We start from the raw sequence: 14,685 nt of genomic DNA, 5'->3' as shown, positions 1-14,685 counted from the left end.
TTCCAGAGTCGTTGTAATGCGCGATTTCAAGCACTGACCGAAGTGATTTTGTTTCATCAACTAATGTGAACCTATAGGAGAGGTAATTCGATTAGCTGAGACAATGCAAATGAAAAAACATCCCTTCTTCGGGATCGGGCATACAAGAAGGACACTGAATGGTCGATAAGATGGAGAACAATCTCCTTCGGAGGTTGAATCGTGCTATTCAAGTACCGGGTACCGACACGAAGAGACTGGACCTTGTCGCAGTGTAACGGTTTGAGCACCCCAGTGACCCGTTGAGCTGGGCTGTTTCTCCGCAACACTCACAGAGCCTCTCAAACCAGCTTGGTCAATAGTTGGAGGTCTGACGAACATGGTCCCCCGGTCTTCCAGGTTGGGGGTTGGAGCATGTGGTGACTTGTTCCGTCGAAATGGTAATGCATTTGATTTCTCACCAAACACCTCTACCTTGCGGTCAGGCTTTGGTTGGGGACCCTAATCATCCTCCTGTCTAGGTGTGGGCGCCTAGACAGTATCACAGCCCACCTACAACCATCATCTGTGGCAGCGAAGCATCATTAATGAACGCTGATGTTATGCTGTCGATGATGATGATGATGATGATGATGATGGTGATGATGATGATGATGATGATAGGAGTCAATCTCTTTCAGAGTTTCAATCCCTTTCAATCCCAAGTTCAGAGTGCTAAAGTCTTAATTCATCGCTTCTTTAGTGGTCAAGACGCTTTTTCTGCTAGAATGTGGCAGCTGGAGACAGGCATAAACGTTTCTAAATCCTTCACATCTACTCGGTAAATGTGCCAAAACGGAATCGGTACACACTTGTCCTCCCTGAAATGTAACTGAAGGATTTTCAGAAAGTTTTCCGGATTCGTTGACTCGTTTGTGAGTAGTGTAGCTGGTCCGATAATTGCAACCCTATCACCTTCGGAAGCTAACTAGTTCCCAAACACCACCTTTCGAATTCAGCTGCTTGCAACGTAGTAAGGTCATCTGAATTATTTCCGGATTCGTTGACTCCTTTGTGAGTAGTGTTGCTGGTCCGATAATCACAATCAGATCACCTTCTGATGCCCCAACATCATCACCTTTCGAATTCAGCTGCTTGCCGTGTAGTAAGGTCATCTGAATTTGTACATGTGGAACAAGATTTCGAGCAACATGCCGAAGTCTCGATATAATTTGAAGGAAATTCGCCTTATCTTATGCCTACTTCTCACTACTAATTATAGCTTAATCCTCTATCGGCAGGGGCGCAACCAGCCGCCTCCCAAAAACTTTGTATTTTATNTCCTGCATCATTCAGTTTGGCGTGAGGCCAATATAGTCGTTTCAATCATGAATCCATCCTGCAAACGAAGTTAGCCGCTTCGAAGTGTCTGAGAAGCTCTGAGCGGTGGTTCAGCCGTGCACCCTTCTCAGATTCTAAGCTGAATTCCGAGTGGTAGTTGAAAACGGGTGGTTGATTAAAGGTTCGATAAACTCGCACTGTCAACACTCTAGCTGTGATCTGATCAGAAACGAGCGCTCTCATTGGTCACACAAGCTTTGTATATGAGGACTCTTCTTTCGAGTAGCCAGTCAACACGTGACTAACTTAGGTAAGCTTTATGAGTGAAGGGCACATCAGATTTTTTACTTGTGATTTAATCAGTAGTGTATAGAACCATCGGAATTTCGCCGAGTGGAATAACCCTAGAGATAGCTGGCTGCTGCTGTTGTTGCAACCCGACAGGACGGAAACTATTGCACAATTTTTCTCGGGGTTTCGGTATAACTTACTCTGACGATGAAGCCCCTGATGAATGTTCCAGATCGCCCTAGTAACAAAAAACAACGTTTCCACTTATCTGTGTCCTTCAAGCTATCACATGTCCTCGACTGGATGCACCAGAGAACGGTGGCATCTCAACCTATTCAACGGAAGTCAACAGCATTGTGAAGGTGCACTGCAATCACGGCTATGAGCTGATTGGTCCGGAGCAGAAACAGTGTTTGCCAACGGGAAAGTGGGATGGAGAAAGAACAATCTGCAAAGGTAGGTGCACAACCACACTTAATTGGCTAGTATGAAACTGACCAATAGTATCTCAAATTCCACTGACATTTGATTGGTCAACCAAATTTCTACGATCAAGAGGATATATAAACCAAAGCACTGAGTTACAGGTTTAACCTGGAAACTAAAACTAAACTTTTCTGGTAGTGCCTTTGACTTTGTGCTAAAAGCAGTTGAGTCCACGTCATTTCTGTTGGTCCCTGAACCAATCTGAATCTTTTAGTCCACAACTTCCAAGTCTTTTTCTTGTGAACTCACGGTGGACGGATTACTGCAAAATCCATCAAATCCCTCTATTGGAACGATGAATTCTCGATCCAAGTTGATCGTTATATTTTTGAACAATGTATCAAGTTTCGTCGCAGTTACACTTAAGTCTAGCTCCACGCTTGTAGCCAACGATGTGCGAGCTGAAACCAGCCTAGGGAGAACAGTGTAGAGATTGAATGGTCCCTAAAGTGGGAAGGTGCACTAGAGTAATTAGGCCAAATGGAAAGTGAGCTAGACTTTGGGGGAGAATGTAAATGAACTGGACTAGGAGTGAAGTACCTGGGACCGCTTGATTCAAATATCATGTAACTCGCCAAACTAGTGTCGGTCAAGTTTAGGGCACATTTAGATTTCAGCAAAAAGCAACTGAATCTTGACTTGTAAAATTTTTTAAAATGACTTTTTAAACTGCCGCGAACTAGCTACCTTTTTCTTTCACGAAATGCACTCAATTTGCAAACGACTTTGATGTTGATAAAAGATTCCACAGGAGCTTGTTTAAATCTATCGTATATGATGTCTTTCGACTAAATCTGCCACACAAAAGCCGCCGCACAGTTTCCTGAAGGAAAGCTTCTTCCAACGTTGCTGATACCTCTGTCGCAACCCGCGAACCCCGTGGAGGCTCTCCGAGTTTCCTTTTACCTTGTCCTGTCAGATCTCAAATGTGACGCAGTTCACAAAGAATGCCGTGGAAAAATCGATGTTTGACTTCCCATTTTTTTAGTACACAGTGGTTAAAACACACCAGGTACAAGTGAAAAGTATGTGGAAGCCGAAACACCGAAAATAGGCATCTGTAAGTGTTCCGACGTCTGGCGGAACGCTTGGCAGTTTAAAAAGTCGTAGAAATCTGTTAGGTCCTCCAATGCGCACTCAATCAACCTTGTCAGCTACACACGGAATTGAGAGGACAAATAACCTTGAGGAAATTGTATTGCAGCAACTGAACAGCCAATATCAATATTCAAAAGAATCGAGAAAGGAATGGAGAAAAACAGCGCAAAGAAAGGCTGAAATAGAGAGAGAGAGAGAAATGTTGAGCTTTGAAACATTGGTTATAGTCAACAACGTGAATATGTTTGTTAGGAGGCAGTCCTGCTAACAAAATCAATAAGTCCTGCGGACATAATTTTATCACGTGAGAGGACTGCCTACTGTGACTACTGACATTCAACAGCAAACACACTGTTAGTTTCTCGGGAGAAAATGACTAATTCACACATTGTCTGAGCCTTTTTTCTGGAAAGCTTGCGTTCAACGAAGCAGTCCGATCGATTTGTGAGTTATAATCGAGTGTAAGTTGAATACACATCATATCAGCCACTCGACGCCGAATGGTGGACCCCAACTACTCGGAAAGACGCAGGTTCAATCCTTTCTGAAGATGATCGCAATCAATTACTCGAAAACAAGGATGAAACAGGTGTTGAAGGAATTTTTGGGTACCGGCCTAGTGTGAGTTCACTTTTAGGATGAGGTTTCCACCCGGATTGGAGATTACTCTAGCTTTTTTGTACCTGCAGAGTCCGGCTGGCAGTTCGAACTTTGAGGACCTTTGATTCATACTAATACAACTCCAAAATGTATTTAGCTTCGGTTGAAGACGTCCAATTCATTGCAAGAGACTGGATAAAGCCTTTGGTCTGAAAATTTTGCGCCTTTTTACTTCGTTTGTCTAACTTTTCCATTGCGTTTGAGAACAAGCTGGTATTTACAACCTTACGGAGACGTATACAGGGGGTAAAAATTTTCGAATATACGCAAAAGTAAATCGGTTTAAACAATACCTTCGGAGAAGAGGAACCGTGTTCCCCGTCTTCCGTAAGTTTTATTAAAGTGTCCAGTTCAGAGAACAAACGAAAGAGCATCTGCGCTACGTGATCTACCAACAGTTTCCTCTGGAGAAACGTTCGAGCTTCGCTGAGCGACTGGAAAGTCTTCCCGGCACGTCCATTAACCGGTTGTCACTGATCGACGGTCAATGCCAGGACGACGTCTCTGAGAGGGACGTTTTAGCTCTAAAAAAATCTCATTTCTTGTTAGCCGGAAGCAATATTATTGATTAAATCAGGTACCATTGGCGCCAAAATCTGTCATTTTCTATCTGGTGCACGACCAGTACAGTGCGACTTCTATTTGGGTTTGTTTATTCAGAACGTGATTGTGGTCCGGTCCCAACGGTGGTCAATGGCCGAGTTACGGCAGAAAAGACGACATTTGGAGGCCGCGCCACATTGACGTAAGTAAAAATACACCTGATGAGTTATCATGGAATTTCGCCCCATCGAATGTCCCCTCCCGAATTCCGCAGAGTTTAAAGTTGATACTTTATTATTAGATTTTTGCGCTAGGCGCCAGAATACGGTTGTATCTACGTCGCAAGTTATACGGAAGCTTGAAACTGTGTCGTCTTTTAGTTGTCCCGATTTTTACTACGGGTGCCGCCACTTTACTTTACGTCTACCACATAAATTCCTTACTCTTTGTAAAGGGATTGTGTTGCGTGAAACTGAAGCATTATTTCAACAAAACCGGGAGAAAATTGAAATATTTGCGATAAGAATGTTCCATAATTAGAACACGTTCCGTCTACGCAACTAGCGGCATTGTTCTTGAAACGTGCTTTCAAAACCCCACCAAAATCGCAATAGGAAAGCCCGCAAGCATCCAGGCCTGTCAATCATTCAATCAATTCAGCAAAAGCTGATGAGTGTTCATGCGCCTCACACAAGCGTGACCGAATGTGATCAGCGTTCAGGTGAACGAGTGACGTTGACGTTGACGGTGACGTTCACTAAAAGCCTATCAGACAGCCTGGATCAATGTCAGAAAGTCCCCTTTAAATAGCGTGTTGCCGTTGTAACGTTTGCTCTCCCACTCGCACGCACTCACTCGCTTGTTCGGAACATAGCTGTTGTGTTTCCTTCTGTGAGTCTTTTTTCTCGCATCAGGCACTGGAGCGAGATTGGCGAATCAGCACGTACACGCAGAAACCCCGTGGGAACGGCAAATCCTACGTTTTTTCACTAAAATATTCGGCCCTTGTTTGATGATTACACTAAAAGTCACAACATTCTATGCGTCAAGACCGCACAGTGATCTTGTGCCGTGCACACAGTCTGTCAGCACCAAGACGCCTTGAGGATTCTTGCGGAAATAGCCAACCTTGTGATGTGTAAGCAAGAGGTAACGTTCATACTTTGTCCTCGACGAAGGCTCCACGAAGGCGCCACGAAGGGCCTTCAAATTACATGATCATCAGATCGTTACGTCAGTCAACCCAATCCTGACTATAATGGCTGTTCACCCATGTATGTATATACAGTGATTCTCGACTTTTCAGCACAGACTGGCTTCACCAATAGCACGAATTTCCCACTGAAAATCCAAAATCTCCTCACACAATCAATAATCTATAAGCAGCACAGAGGAACAATAGAATTTGCTTGATGAGTGACACTCCGCCTGAGAAGTCGTCACTCAAGCAGCTACTTGGCACGCGAATTATGTGGGTTGTATCACTCAAGGTCGTGCTCTGTCTAAGTGCGACTTAATCGCATTAATAATCACCTGCTCATGACCGAAAGGTTCAGAGTCCAAACGACTAGCGAGGAAATCACGTGTTCAAATCAGCCTCGGAATTCGTGAGACACGCCATGCTATACCATAAACAACTGAACAATGTTTCTCTGCTTTCAGCACTTATTGGCTTCGTTGAGTACATTCAATTCTTTCCAAAAGACCAAAGCTTCGTTGTTTGTCTGTTCCACGCTCCTGGACAGCGGGAACGACAGATTTCTGTGAATAAAATATAGTATCTTGAGTCAAGCTTTCTTGGATTTTGTACAGACCGACTACACCATCTCGACATCCGGTTGCGCTGCTTCTTGATCTGATACAAACTGTCATTTGAGCAATCCAACTAGTCCCCAAATCAAACGGCTTTCCGGTTGATAGCTTCCTGAAAAATGCACAAAAATCCGCCTGGCTGTGACATGCCCCTGCCATATTCATTTTTGCCCTCAAAGGTGCGGTTTCCCACATCCATGGCGACGTTCCGTGCAGACTAGATTTGTTAAATATTTTCGAGACAGAAAGAACAGAGGGAGTTGTTTCAGCTGAAATCGGAGTTTATATACGCTTGTAAAATTGAATATTTTCCACTCGGTCGCCACCAAAAGGATTCTGAGGGTTTGAAAGGGTCTGGCTGCTGTCAGTTCATGAAGGAGTAATACCTCGAAGTACACAGCCCAAGAAATATGCCTGTGTTTCGAGTCACAACAGTGGTTTGGGCAGCATTTTAGTTCCGAAGACTATAAATTTTCCAAGTTTCTCCTTCACTATCTATGTTGTCAATTCCACAGTTATATTCAGTGTGTGCATTTGAACTCGTGTTTGTTTTACTCGACCAACTGCCCATGTGACCTTGAGATCACCAGGCCACTTATGGTCGCTCTTGGACATGAGTGTCTACCTCAAGTGTCTGAACCTGTTCCGTTGGCACCGTTCGGGTCTTCATCACCCAATCACCGTTGAGGTTTTCGTATTTTATTTATTTATTTATTCGTGACAAATACACTCATTTGCAAATCAATTTGGTTCTCACGGGAGGCTCAATTGAATCTCTCATTCATGATGTTCGTTAAATGAATTTGTTGCACACAGGTCGCCTCATGTTTCAGTCGCTACGATATTGGAGGTTGATTCGCAAATGAGTGTATTTGTCACAATCAGTCCAATTTGGGCTCCAGTAGTACAAAAGTTTGACGGAAACTAGGGGACTGCGCCTACATGATGGATCCCAAAAAAGGCGAAACCGGTCGTGGGCTGTCGAAGAGTTTTCAGCAACCGCGTGAGTAGTTTCCTTCATTTATTTGTGTTTCTGTAAGGTTTTATATTCGTATGGGAAACCGGCTCCACCCTTTTTTGACCTCCATGGAGTTTTTAGTCATTCGCCAGTTATTTCTCAGCCTCTGAAATGTTAAAAAGACGAATTTACCATGCAACCATTGTGAACTCTGTTCCTTATGGACATCCAGAGATCGGTTATAGGTGGCTGCTGGATTAGCGAGTTTATGTGCACATACATTTCGTTTTGTTCCAATGAGTCCAAACCAAACGGTGGGGAAGCACTAAACTCGACCTCCGCTTTTTTAATGGACGTCATTGGCAATGCACATTCTTTGCCATGCAGGAATTTCTAGTCCGGGCATCCGAGGTGCGAGGTGAGTGTGTATTCCCACTGCTCCACCAGTGCATGCTGCACGCATCTGTGAACCGGGCCAGAGTGCTCACGCTCGAGTGATGTGATTTGCTCGATGGGTGCCTCAAACAGTGACTCAGTAGCGATCTGGCGGTCTGGTTACCTGTCAGAACTACCAGTTCCAGAAGTGTAAGGAAGTCGTTTATTGGCGAACGCCAACTAAACATTTACAAACTGTTGGTCAAGAAAGTAAACGTCTCATATGCACCTTGTTTTTAAAGACTGAACATCTTCACGCGTCTTCTTAAACTTTCGTGGATATTCACTGGCTAACACGCGACTGTAAACAGACGCTGGAAAGCAGTTGCACCTCACCTTCGATTAGACGCTGGGCGGAGTTACGAGAAAACTACATACTACTCGCATACCTCATCAGTAGTATCCGCACCAGGGTAGCATGAAACCTGGTGGGCATTTATCACAGTATTTTCCCTAGATCGGATAATGTCAATCGGGTACTCACGGTGAGGCCGCCTTCTGGTGATGTTTACTTTTGCCCGTATTTACCACAAAGTTATCATACAGTCATTCGAAGTGTTCCCTATTTCCCATCAATCCCGTCAGGTGTGATCCGGATACAACAGCGTCGTCAGACACGGATTCGCTTCACTGTGGCCTAATTGACAACAAAACATCGTGGCTTCCGCAACCAATCCCAACGTGCAATCGACACTGCTACCTGTTCACCGTCGATCATGGCGATGTCGTTCTAATGCATAAACCAAACACACCTTCCCAACGCTTCATCCCCATCACCTCCGAGAACTATCCCCAACTGGAATCGATCGGGAACGCTCTTACCAGTTCGGACGGAATCATTCTACCGGGCAGTCGTGTAAGGCATGGAGCACAGCTGAATGTCACGTGCCACAGGGGTTATCAGTTGGTGAAGACTGATCAGCCGGTCACAACGTGTATGGATGGAGTTTGGAGTGTGCGGAGCAAGTGTGTTCCAGGTGGGATGATTACTTCTCACGTAAGGTGTATCCGCATTCTTGAGGCACCAGCCATTCGGATGAGATTGCAGTGCCTAACTAATGTTGCTACGGTAATACGCGCACTTGAATATACCTGTGTAGGATCTTAATAGCACAGCGTAAGATAATGTTGCTAACTTGGTTGCACACCTCAAAATTATACTTGTCTCTGATCGCATGTAAAGGTTTCAACAATTCAATGTGCACCACCCAACAGGTGCCCTCAATGTGGCAGTTGGCTCCCCATTTCGATACTCTTCAGACTTGTTGTTCCAAAGGAATCGCACTTCTCGCTGCACCTATTAATAAGATATTTATCTTTTGTTCATAGTCACATCACTCTCGTTTGAACGGTCGTGCTCCTGTTCTGGCGTAATTATTCCGTTGAATCCACACCAAAGGGGTGAAGCACTGGACTCGAGTTTCGCTCTTACTAGAGCTCATCAGCAGTGCATATCCAATGGCCGTTCCAGGATTTGAACCCCGGACATCCGAATTAAGAGACGAGCGTGTAACCATCACTCCACCAAACGCACGTTGGACACACCTGAACAGGCGAACGTGTTCACACTTGAGCGATGTGACTGGTGTGCCCAACTCACCGAACGACGACCCAGTAACAGTCCTGGTTGTGACGATCGATTTACTCGCCAGTTAGGACTTCCTGGTCAGGTAGCGCTAGTTTTGGACCAACATCTTAAGACCAGCACCGTTTATTCGGGACATGATTAGGCTTACTATTGAAAACCGAAGCCAGACGGAGGAAAAGATGTGTTATAATGTTCGAAGATATTCTAACCAGCACCTTATCTGTTATGATTTCATCGTCACTGTCGGTTGTAGGCCGATACTACTTATAATGATACTTGAGCGCCCTACACTGCAGCACATTACGTTGCATCAAACGCCTGTTGATACATTTGGTCAACTGGCTCGCCGGTACTGATCATAAGGTCTCAGGGGTTAGTTCATCATGCATTTCTTTGATGATAGACGGTTTGACCGATAGTTTAATTGGCTAAAATTTATTTTGGGTTGATTTCTATTCGTGGACTACTTCATCCCCATTACCTTTCGCCTAGGCTCAGAGATATTACGTGGAAAAGAACCTCGGTGTTTTACAAATAGTGGTGTTCGTTGACAGATGATTCATGATTGCTTGTCTGAAATTACTCTTTGTGGTAACACATGGAGAAAGTTCAACTACGGAGTGAAGCGAAACATGAACGAGAAGTAAAAAAGCGGTGCTGGGAACGTCGCGCAAGGGCTTAGGCGAACAGGTTACCTGTTTCGTTGCTTAATGGACAAGTTTGCTTAATGAAACGGACCTATCTGAATTCTCTTAGACTGCGTTTCAGAATGACTTTTTTTCGACCAATCGTCGACTTAAACCGTACACACGCTGAGAGGTTCAGTACATGAAAAAGTACATTCAAAAACACGAGAGGCAGTCTGAGTTTAGTTCCAAGTTAAACGGACATTTTGAATCCATAAGTTGTGCGCACACAAAACTGGGAGTCATTTTCGGAAAATCATCGTTTTTCCGGTAACGACAGTCGATTCGCTTTGACCATTTGGCGGCTTTCTACTCAGACAAAACCCCTAACGAATCGCCATTCTCGTTAATCACGTTTTCTCCGGGGAGTAGAAACTAGACAAGGAATGTGGTTTTCACCGACTGGAGCACCAAATCAAAGCCGGAAATTGCTGACACACTGATTCCGCGATAGATGAACGTTTCGTCGCCTCGATCAAACATAAGACATGCACTTTTAGATGAAGCGAAGATTTCCTTTGGTCCATTCACTGGGTCAAGAGGTTCCCATGCAGGTGAGAACGTATCGGAATAAAACAGTCACAGAAGTCGGGCCGTAACATGCGGAGAAATTGATTCATCTGCCCTCCTGATGCCTGGATGCTCATCATTTGATGTTTACCCGTCAGGCTAACTCGATGTGCAGATTGCATGACATGCCGACAGACTTTATGGTGATAGGCCTACACACGTGAACGAAGAAAGAGGTGCCTTTGATCGCGAGGTTTGACCATCAGCCACCTAGAGTATTCTCTATAGGTGTGACACAAACTGAGCTTTTCAACATCGAGCTTATTCATATGAATGGGACGTCACGCCACGCATACGCCTAGCCCACATTTTCCCAGTGATATCAGCACTGTGGAACACAGTCTTCTTAATGCCTTCTTGATGCCGTGAACCCGAGTCTGGATAGCGCTCTATAGCCTGATGTGCTTAGCCAAACCAGAAAGCCAATGAGCGTGCGAATCAGCTGATCTATTGATCACTGACGCGTACAGGCGCGTCATGTGCAGCCGAAAACGGGCTGTTGATAAGGCTCACGTGGGCGGGCCAACTGAAGAACAACCAACCAAATCTGTCACAACGAAAGCGTTTTTCCATTGGCGGTTGTGTTGTCCGGTTGCATTCTGAGCTGGTTCTCCTAATAATCAACAAGTCCGTTCCACAGATTTGTGCTGAATCAGAACGTGTGACCCGATGAAAAGTAAACAAAGTTTGACGACCCATAAATCCACACCGGGCATTTCATTTTGTCCATCGTACGTTTTAAGACTATCCCATTGGTTACAAAGTCCATTGGTCGGTTCAGCTTGACAAATTCAAATTAATTCCTATCCATTTTTCAGCGTCATGCCGAACTCGGCCTCCGCCAGCCCCTGGAGCTCGCGTTCGCTTCTACAGTCTCAAGCACGAAGCAAAAGGCCGATACGAGTGTTTTGTGGGTCACACTCTTCGTGTGGATGAGACGAAGCAAATTGTCCAGCCTCTAAACGCAGCGGGGAGTAACGATGACCCGCTGGGTGTCATCCGGTGTTTGCATGGAGAATGGGTTGGAATCCCAGTATTTTGTGAACCGGGTAAGCGGAAGCTTTACACACCTCAAGTATCTTGCCAATGCAAGACTCAAACTATTCTAAATAAGAGGCACGGCAAGCGGGAGCATCTTATCCGAAAGAATTCACACCAAGCAAACTATTAAGATTGAATGCTGATTGAGTTCGCTGGGACTCGAGCCTCGGAGGCGTCCATATTAGTCGATAGCACATTTCTATTTTTCTGAAAAATCTGAAAACAAGTTAAAAAAATAAACGTTCAAACGAATCGCTGTTCCAGTCAGTGGTGGGATTTCACGCGAATTCCGGAGCTATGCTCATTTGATGACTTCTAAACAGTGCTATCTGCAAACCTCGAGCCATCGTCCCATACTACTTATATCGATGATCAGTCTGCTTTGAAACAGGTATGCATTTTTGATGCCCAGTGAAACCTCATGCAGCACACAAATTGCCGGACCGATTTTAGGCAAGCGCAATATGAGAGGAGCGAATGCGTCTTCTAACTTGTTTCTTCATTATCTCAAGCTGTTTGGATTAGTTTCGAAAGTTGGCCAGAAAATTGTCACGGCTGACCAACTTTGCGTCGTTATGAGTGTAACATGAGTACCTGCAGAAACCATCCATAACAGTGACCAAGATTTAGGATCATCGTGATAAGGCTTTGCGAATACAGTCATTTCTTCGCTGTTACACCCAGGGAAGAATTTGAAATTTGAAAAGCCTGGAATGCCCTGAGAACACGGATAAGTAGAAGTAAACGGATGGCTGGAAGTAAGGAAAGGACCGATACTGTCGGGACTAAATAAAGAACGTCACAGACAGATTGTGAATACGGTTATTGTGAAACACGTCTCCAATTACTTGGGCGCTCAACTATGTCGATCGGCCACTAACCTAATTTCCCACTAAACCTGCCATTCTACAATGAGATGTGTAAAGTCTATGACTAAACTGCTATGCTAAAAAAAAGTCAGATAACGTCGAGATGTCTCCGGGTTGGCCAGGTTCCAAAGTAAAATGGTGAACGTACCAGCACCATCGACATCCAACCGAACAGTCCGAACGTCGTAATGTGTTAATACTAACGGACCGGGTTCTACAATCCCTGGAGTTTCGTCAGGTGCGTAGTGTTTATGATTCCGAGTAGAATGAAACAGCTGTACAGCGATATAGTTTGACTTAACTTACAGGATGAAATTTAAACTGAGGATGACCAGATCGCCTCACACTACGATGAGTAGCTTAGACGAAGAATAATTCCACTGGATGAATGCAACTTCCATTTGAGAACCTGTTACTCAAAAAGTCAGTCAAAATGTGACCAGGTGATGTAGTCTCTGTTAGTGAAGATGAAGTGTTACTTTGTCCTGCCTAATTGAGATTTAATCTCAGTGCTGATCAGCCGTTCATTTCCGAACGGTTACACGTTAGATTCGATACCCGGAAGGTTACTGGGCCGTCCTCGATTCACTGAGTAGGCCGACCCGGTCATTCAAGCGTGAACTAATTTGGCTGTTCAGATCTGGTAATCTAGCCTCAGCCACCATGTTCTGGTGGAGCACTGACATTTGCACTGTTGTTGAGTTCTAATAAGATCAAAGATCGAATCCGGTAACTCGAGGACAAACTGACCAGAATAGTTATGCATTTAGAAGAGAGAAGAACCAAGTTAGCTGCAGCGCTGTTGAGACGAAGTCCTCATCAGGTGCTGAGTGTCTTGTGACCTGTTCTTTGGCCCACCGAATGATGTGAACAAGACGATTGGCCTGTCCATAATACCACACTCATTATATCATACCCTACCATATCTTGGTGGGATAAACGCTTTTCCAGGTATGCCAATGAATTGACAACCACTAATGACAACCACTAACCCACCGCTACGCACAACTACGCACAGATGATGTCACCTCGATTGGTAACAGACTTGGAGGTAATTAGACATGATAGGATACTGACTGGAATCTCTGAGTGAACGAATTCTTTGGGGCCACTAGCAGTTACTACTAACGAAACGGACGAGTAGTATCTGTTCATGTGGTTCTTGGGGCTGTACCCGTAACTGGTGGTAGGTTTATTTGGAACTCGTTGGACCGTTTTGCAGAGTTTTCTATTTTATGTGAAATGGTCAAATAGAGTCTAGAAATGCTCAGGTGCATGCTTGCGTTTATCGACTTTTCAACAACTCGGTGCAAATGGTGTTGTCTAGTAGCTTATAACCACCTAATACATGTTTGCCGAACGCGAAGGCATCCTTTCTCTCAGCGGTATCCAGAAATTTAAACAGCAACCAATACACCCTATTTTAGGGAGAACTGTTTATGGCAGCGATCAGTCGCGCCGGAATTCCTGCTATGTGGATTTTATGTAGTCCATCGGCGGTATCCAGGAAATTAAACAGCAACCAAGACACCCTATTTTAGGGAGAACTATTTATGCCAGTGATCAGTCGCGCCGGAGGTCCTGCTATGTGGATTTTATGTAGTCCATCCAAACGTTGCTGTTGTGGAACAAAGTCTCTTTATGCCTTCTTATTACCGTGAAGCTTGGTCTGGATAGCCGCCTGATCGCCTGGAGCGCTTGACCGAACCAGAACGTGCGAATCGGCTGATCAATTGCTCACTGTCGCGGAAAAGCGGGTCAAAAAAGTGCTACTAAGAATACAACTCATCTGTCAAGGACGAGTGAAAAACAATCAATGAAGTCGATCTCAACGAAAAACGGTTATTCCATTGGCAGTTATTTAGTCCCGTTACGTTCGGAGCTGGTTCTCCTAATAGTGGCACAATCAAGCGATTTGATTCCAGGCTGGCGAATATGTGTGTTGGGGGTAACATCCCAATCAATAGAACCACATTCTCCCCGCGACGGTAAGATCCACCTGAGACATAGCTAAACCTCCCAACTTCACCTTTTCTACACCCGCAAGTTGAAGACATTGTTAGTTCTGATACCTCTGACGGTTGTCTACAGCTTCAAGGGCACATGTAGTGATACTTGTGTGGATCATACGGTGCAGCACTTGTTTAAGTGGACTAAAGAGCACTCCTCAAAGTGGAGGTACAGGTTCCCACCTGGTCTACACAAGGCACAACTTTGATTGAGATATCAAACTTTAGGATACGTATCAGATCCAAAAAACCACCCCAAAACGGAACGGTTACACAATCTCTCGAGTGCCAAAGCTGTTGCTATCTGACTTCTCCTACCTGAACAGAAGAGTTTTGTCCA

At 44.7% G+C, this 14,685-nt stretch overlaps 2 protein-coding genes across 2 annotated transcripts in view; one reads left to right on the top strand and one right to left on the bottom strand.

The window, feature by feature from the left end:
* Window positions 1-7,507, bottom strand: part of T265_07385 (hypothetical protein) — a gene marked incomplete at both ends in the record, with an annotated part of 10,958 nt that extends 3,451 nt beyond the window's left edge. The window contains 3 exons of the mRNA XM_009172889.1: window positions 948-1,133; window positions 2,326-2,488; window positions 7,428-7,507. Of these exons, the coding sequence (XP_009171153.1) occupies window positions 948-1,133; window positions 2,326-2,488; window positions 7,428-7,507 (429 nt within the window). The remainder of the gene's footprint in view (window positions 1-947; window positions 1,134-2,325; window positions 2,489-7,427) is intronic.
* T265_14275 (hypothetical protein) overlaps window positions 1-11,474 on the top strand; it is a gene marked incomplete at both ends in the record, with an annotated part of 24,366 nt that extends 12,892 nt beyond the window's left edge. Inside the window, 4 exons of the mRNA XM_009172906.1 lie at window positions 1,873-2,046; window positions 4,495-4,579; window positions 8,168-8,559; window positions 11,245-11,474. Of these exons, the coding sequence (XP_009171170.1) occupies window positions 1,873-2,046; window positions 4,495-4,579; window positions 8,168-8,559; window positions 11,245-11,474 (881 nt within the window). The remainder of the gene's footprint in view (window positions 1-1,872; window positions 2,047-4,494; window positions 4,580-8,167; window positions 8,560-11,244) is intronic.
* Between the last annotated feature and the right edge of the window lie 3,211 nt (window positions 11,475-14,685).

This window comes from Opisthorchis viverrini (genome assembly GCF_000715545.1).
Source record: "Opisthorchis viverrini unplaced genomic scaffold opera_v5_167, whole genome shotgun sequence".
Taxonomy (NCBI): Eukaryota; Metazoa; Platyhelminthes; class Trematoda; order Opisthorchiida; family Opisthorchiidae; genus Opisthorchis; species Opisthorchis viverrini.
This window is presented reverse-complemented; position numbering and strand designations above follow the sequence as displayed.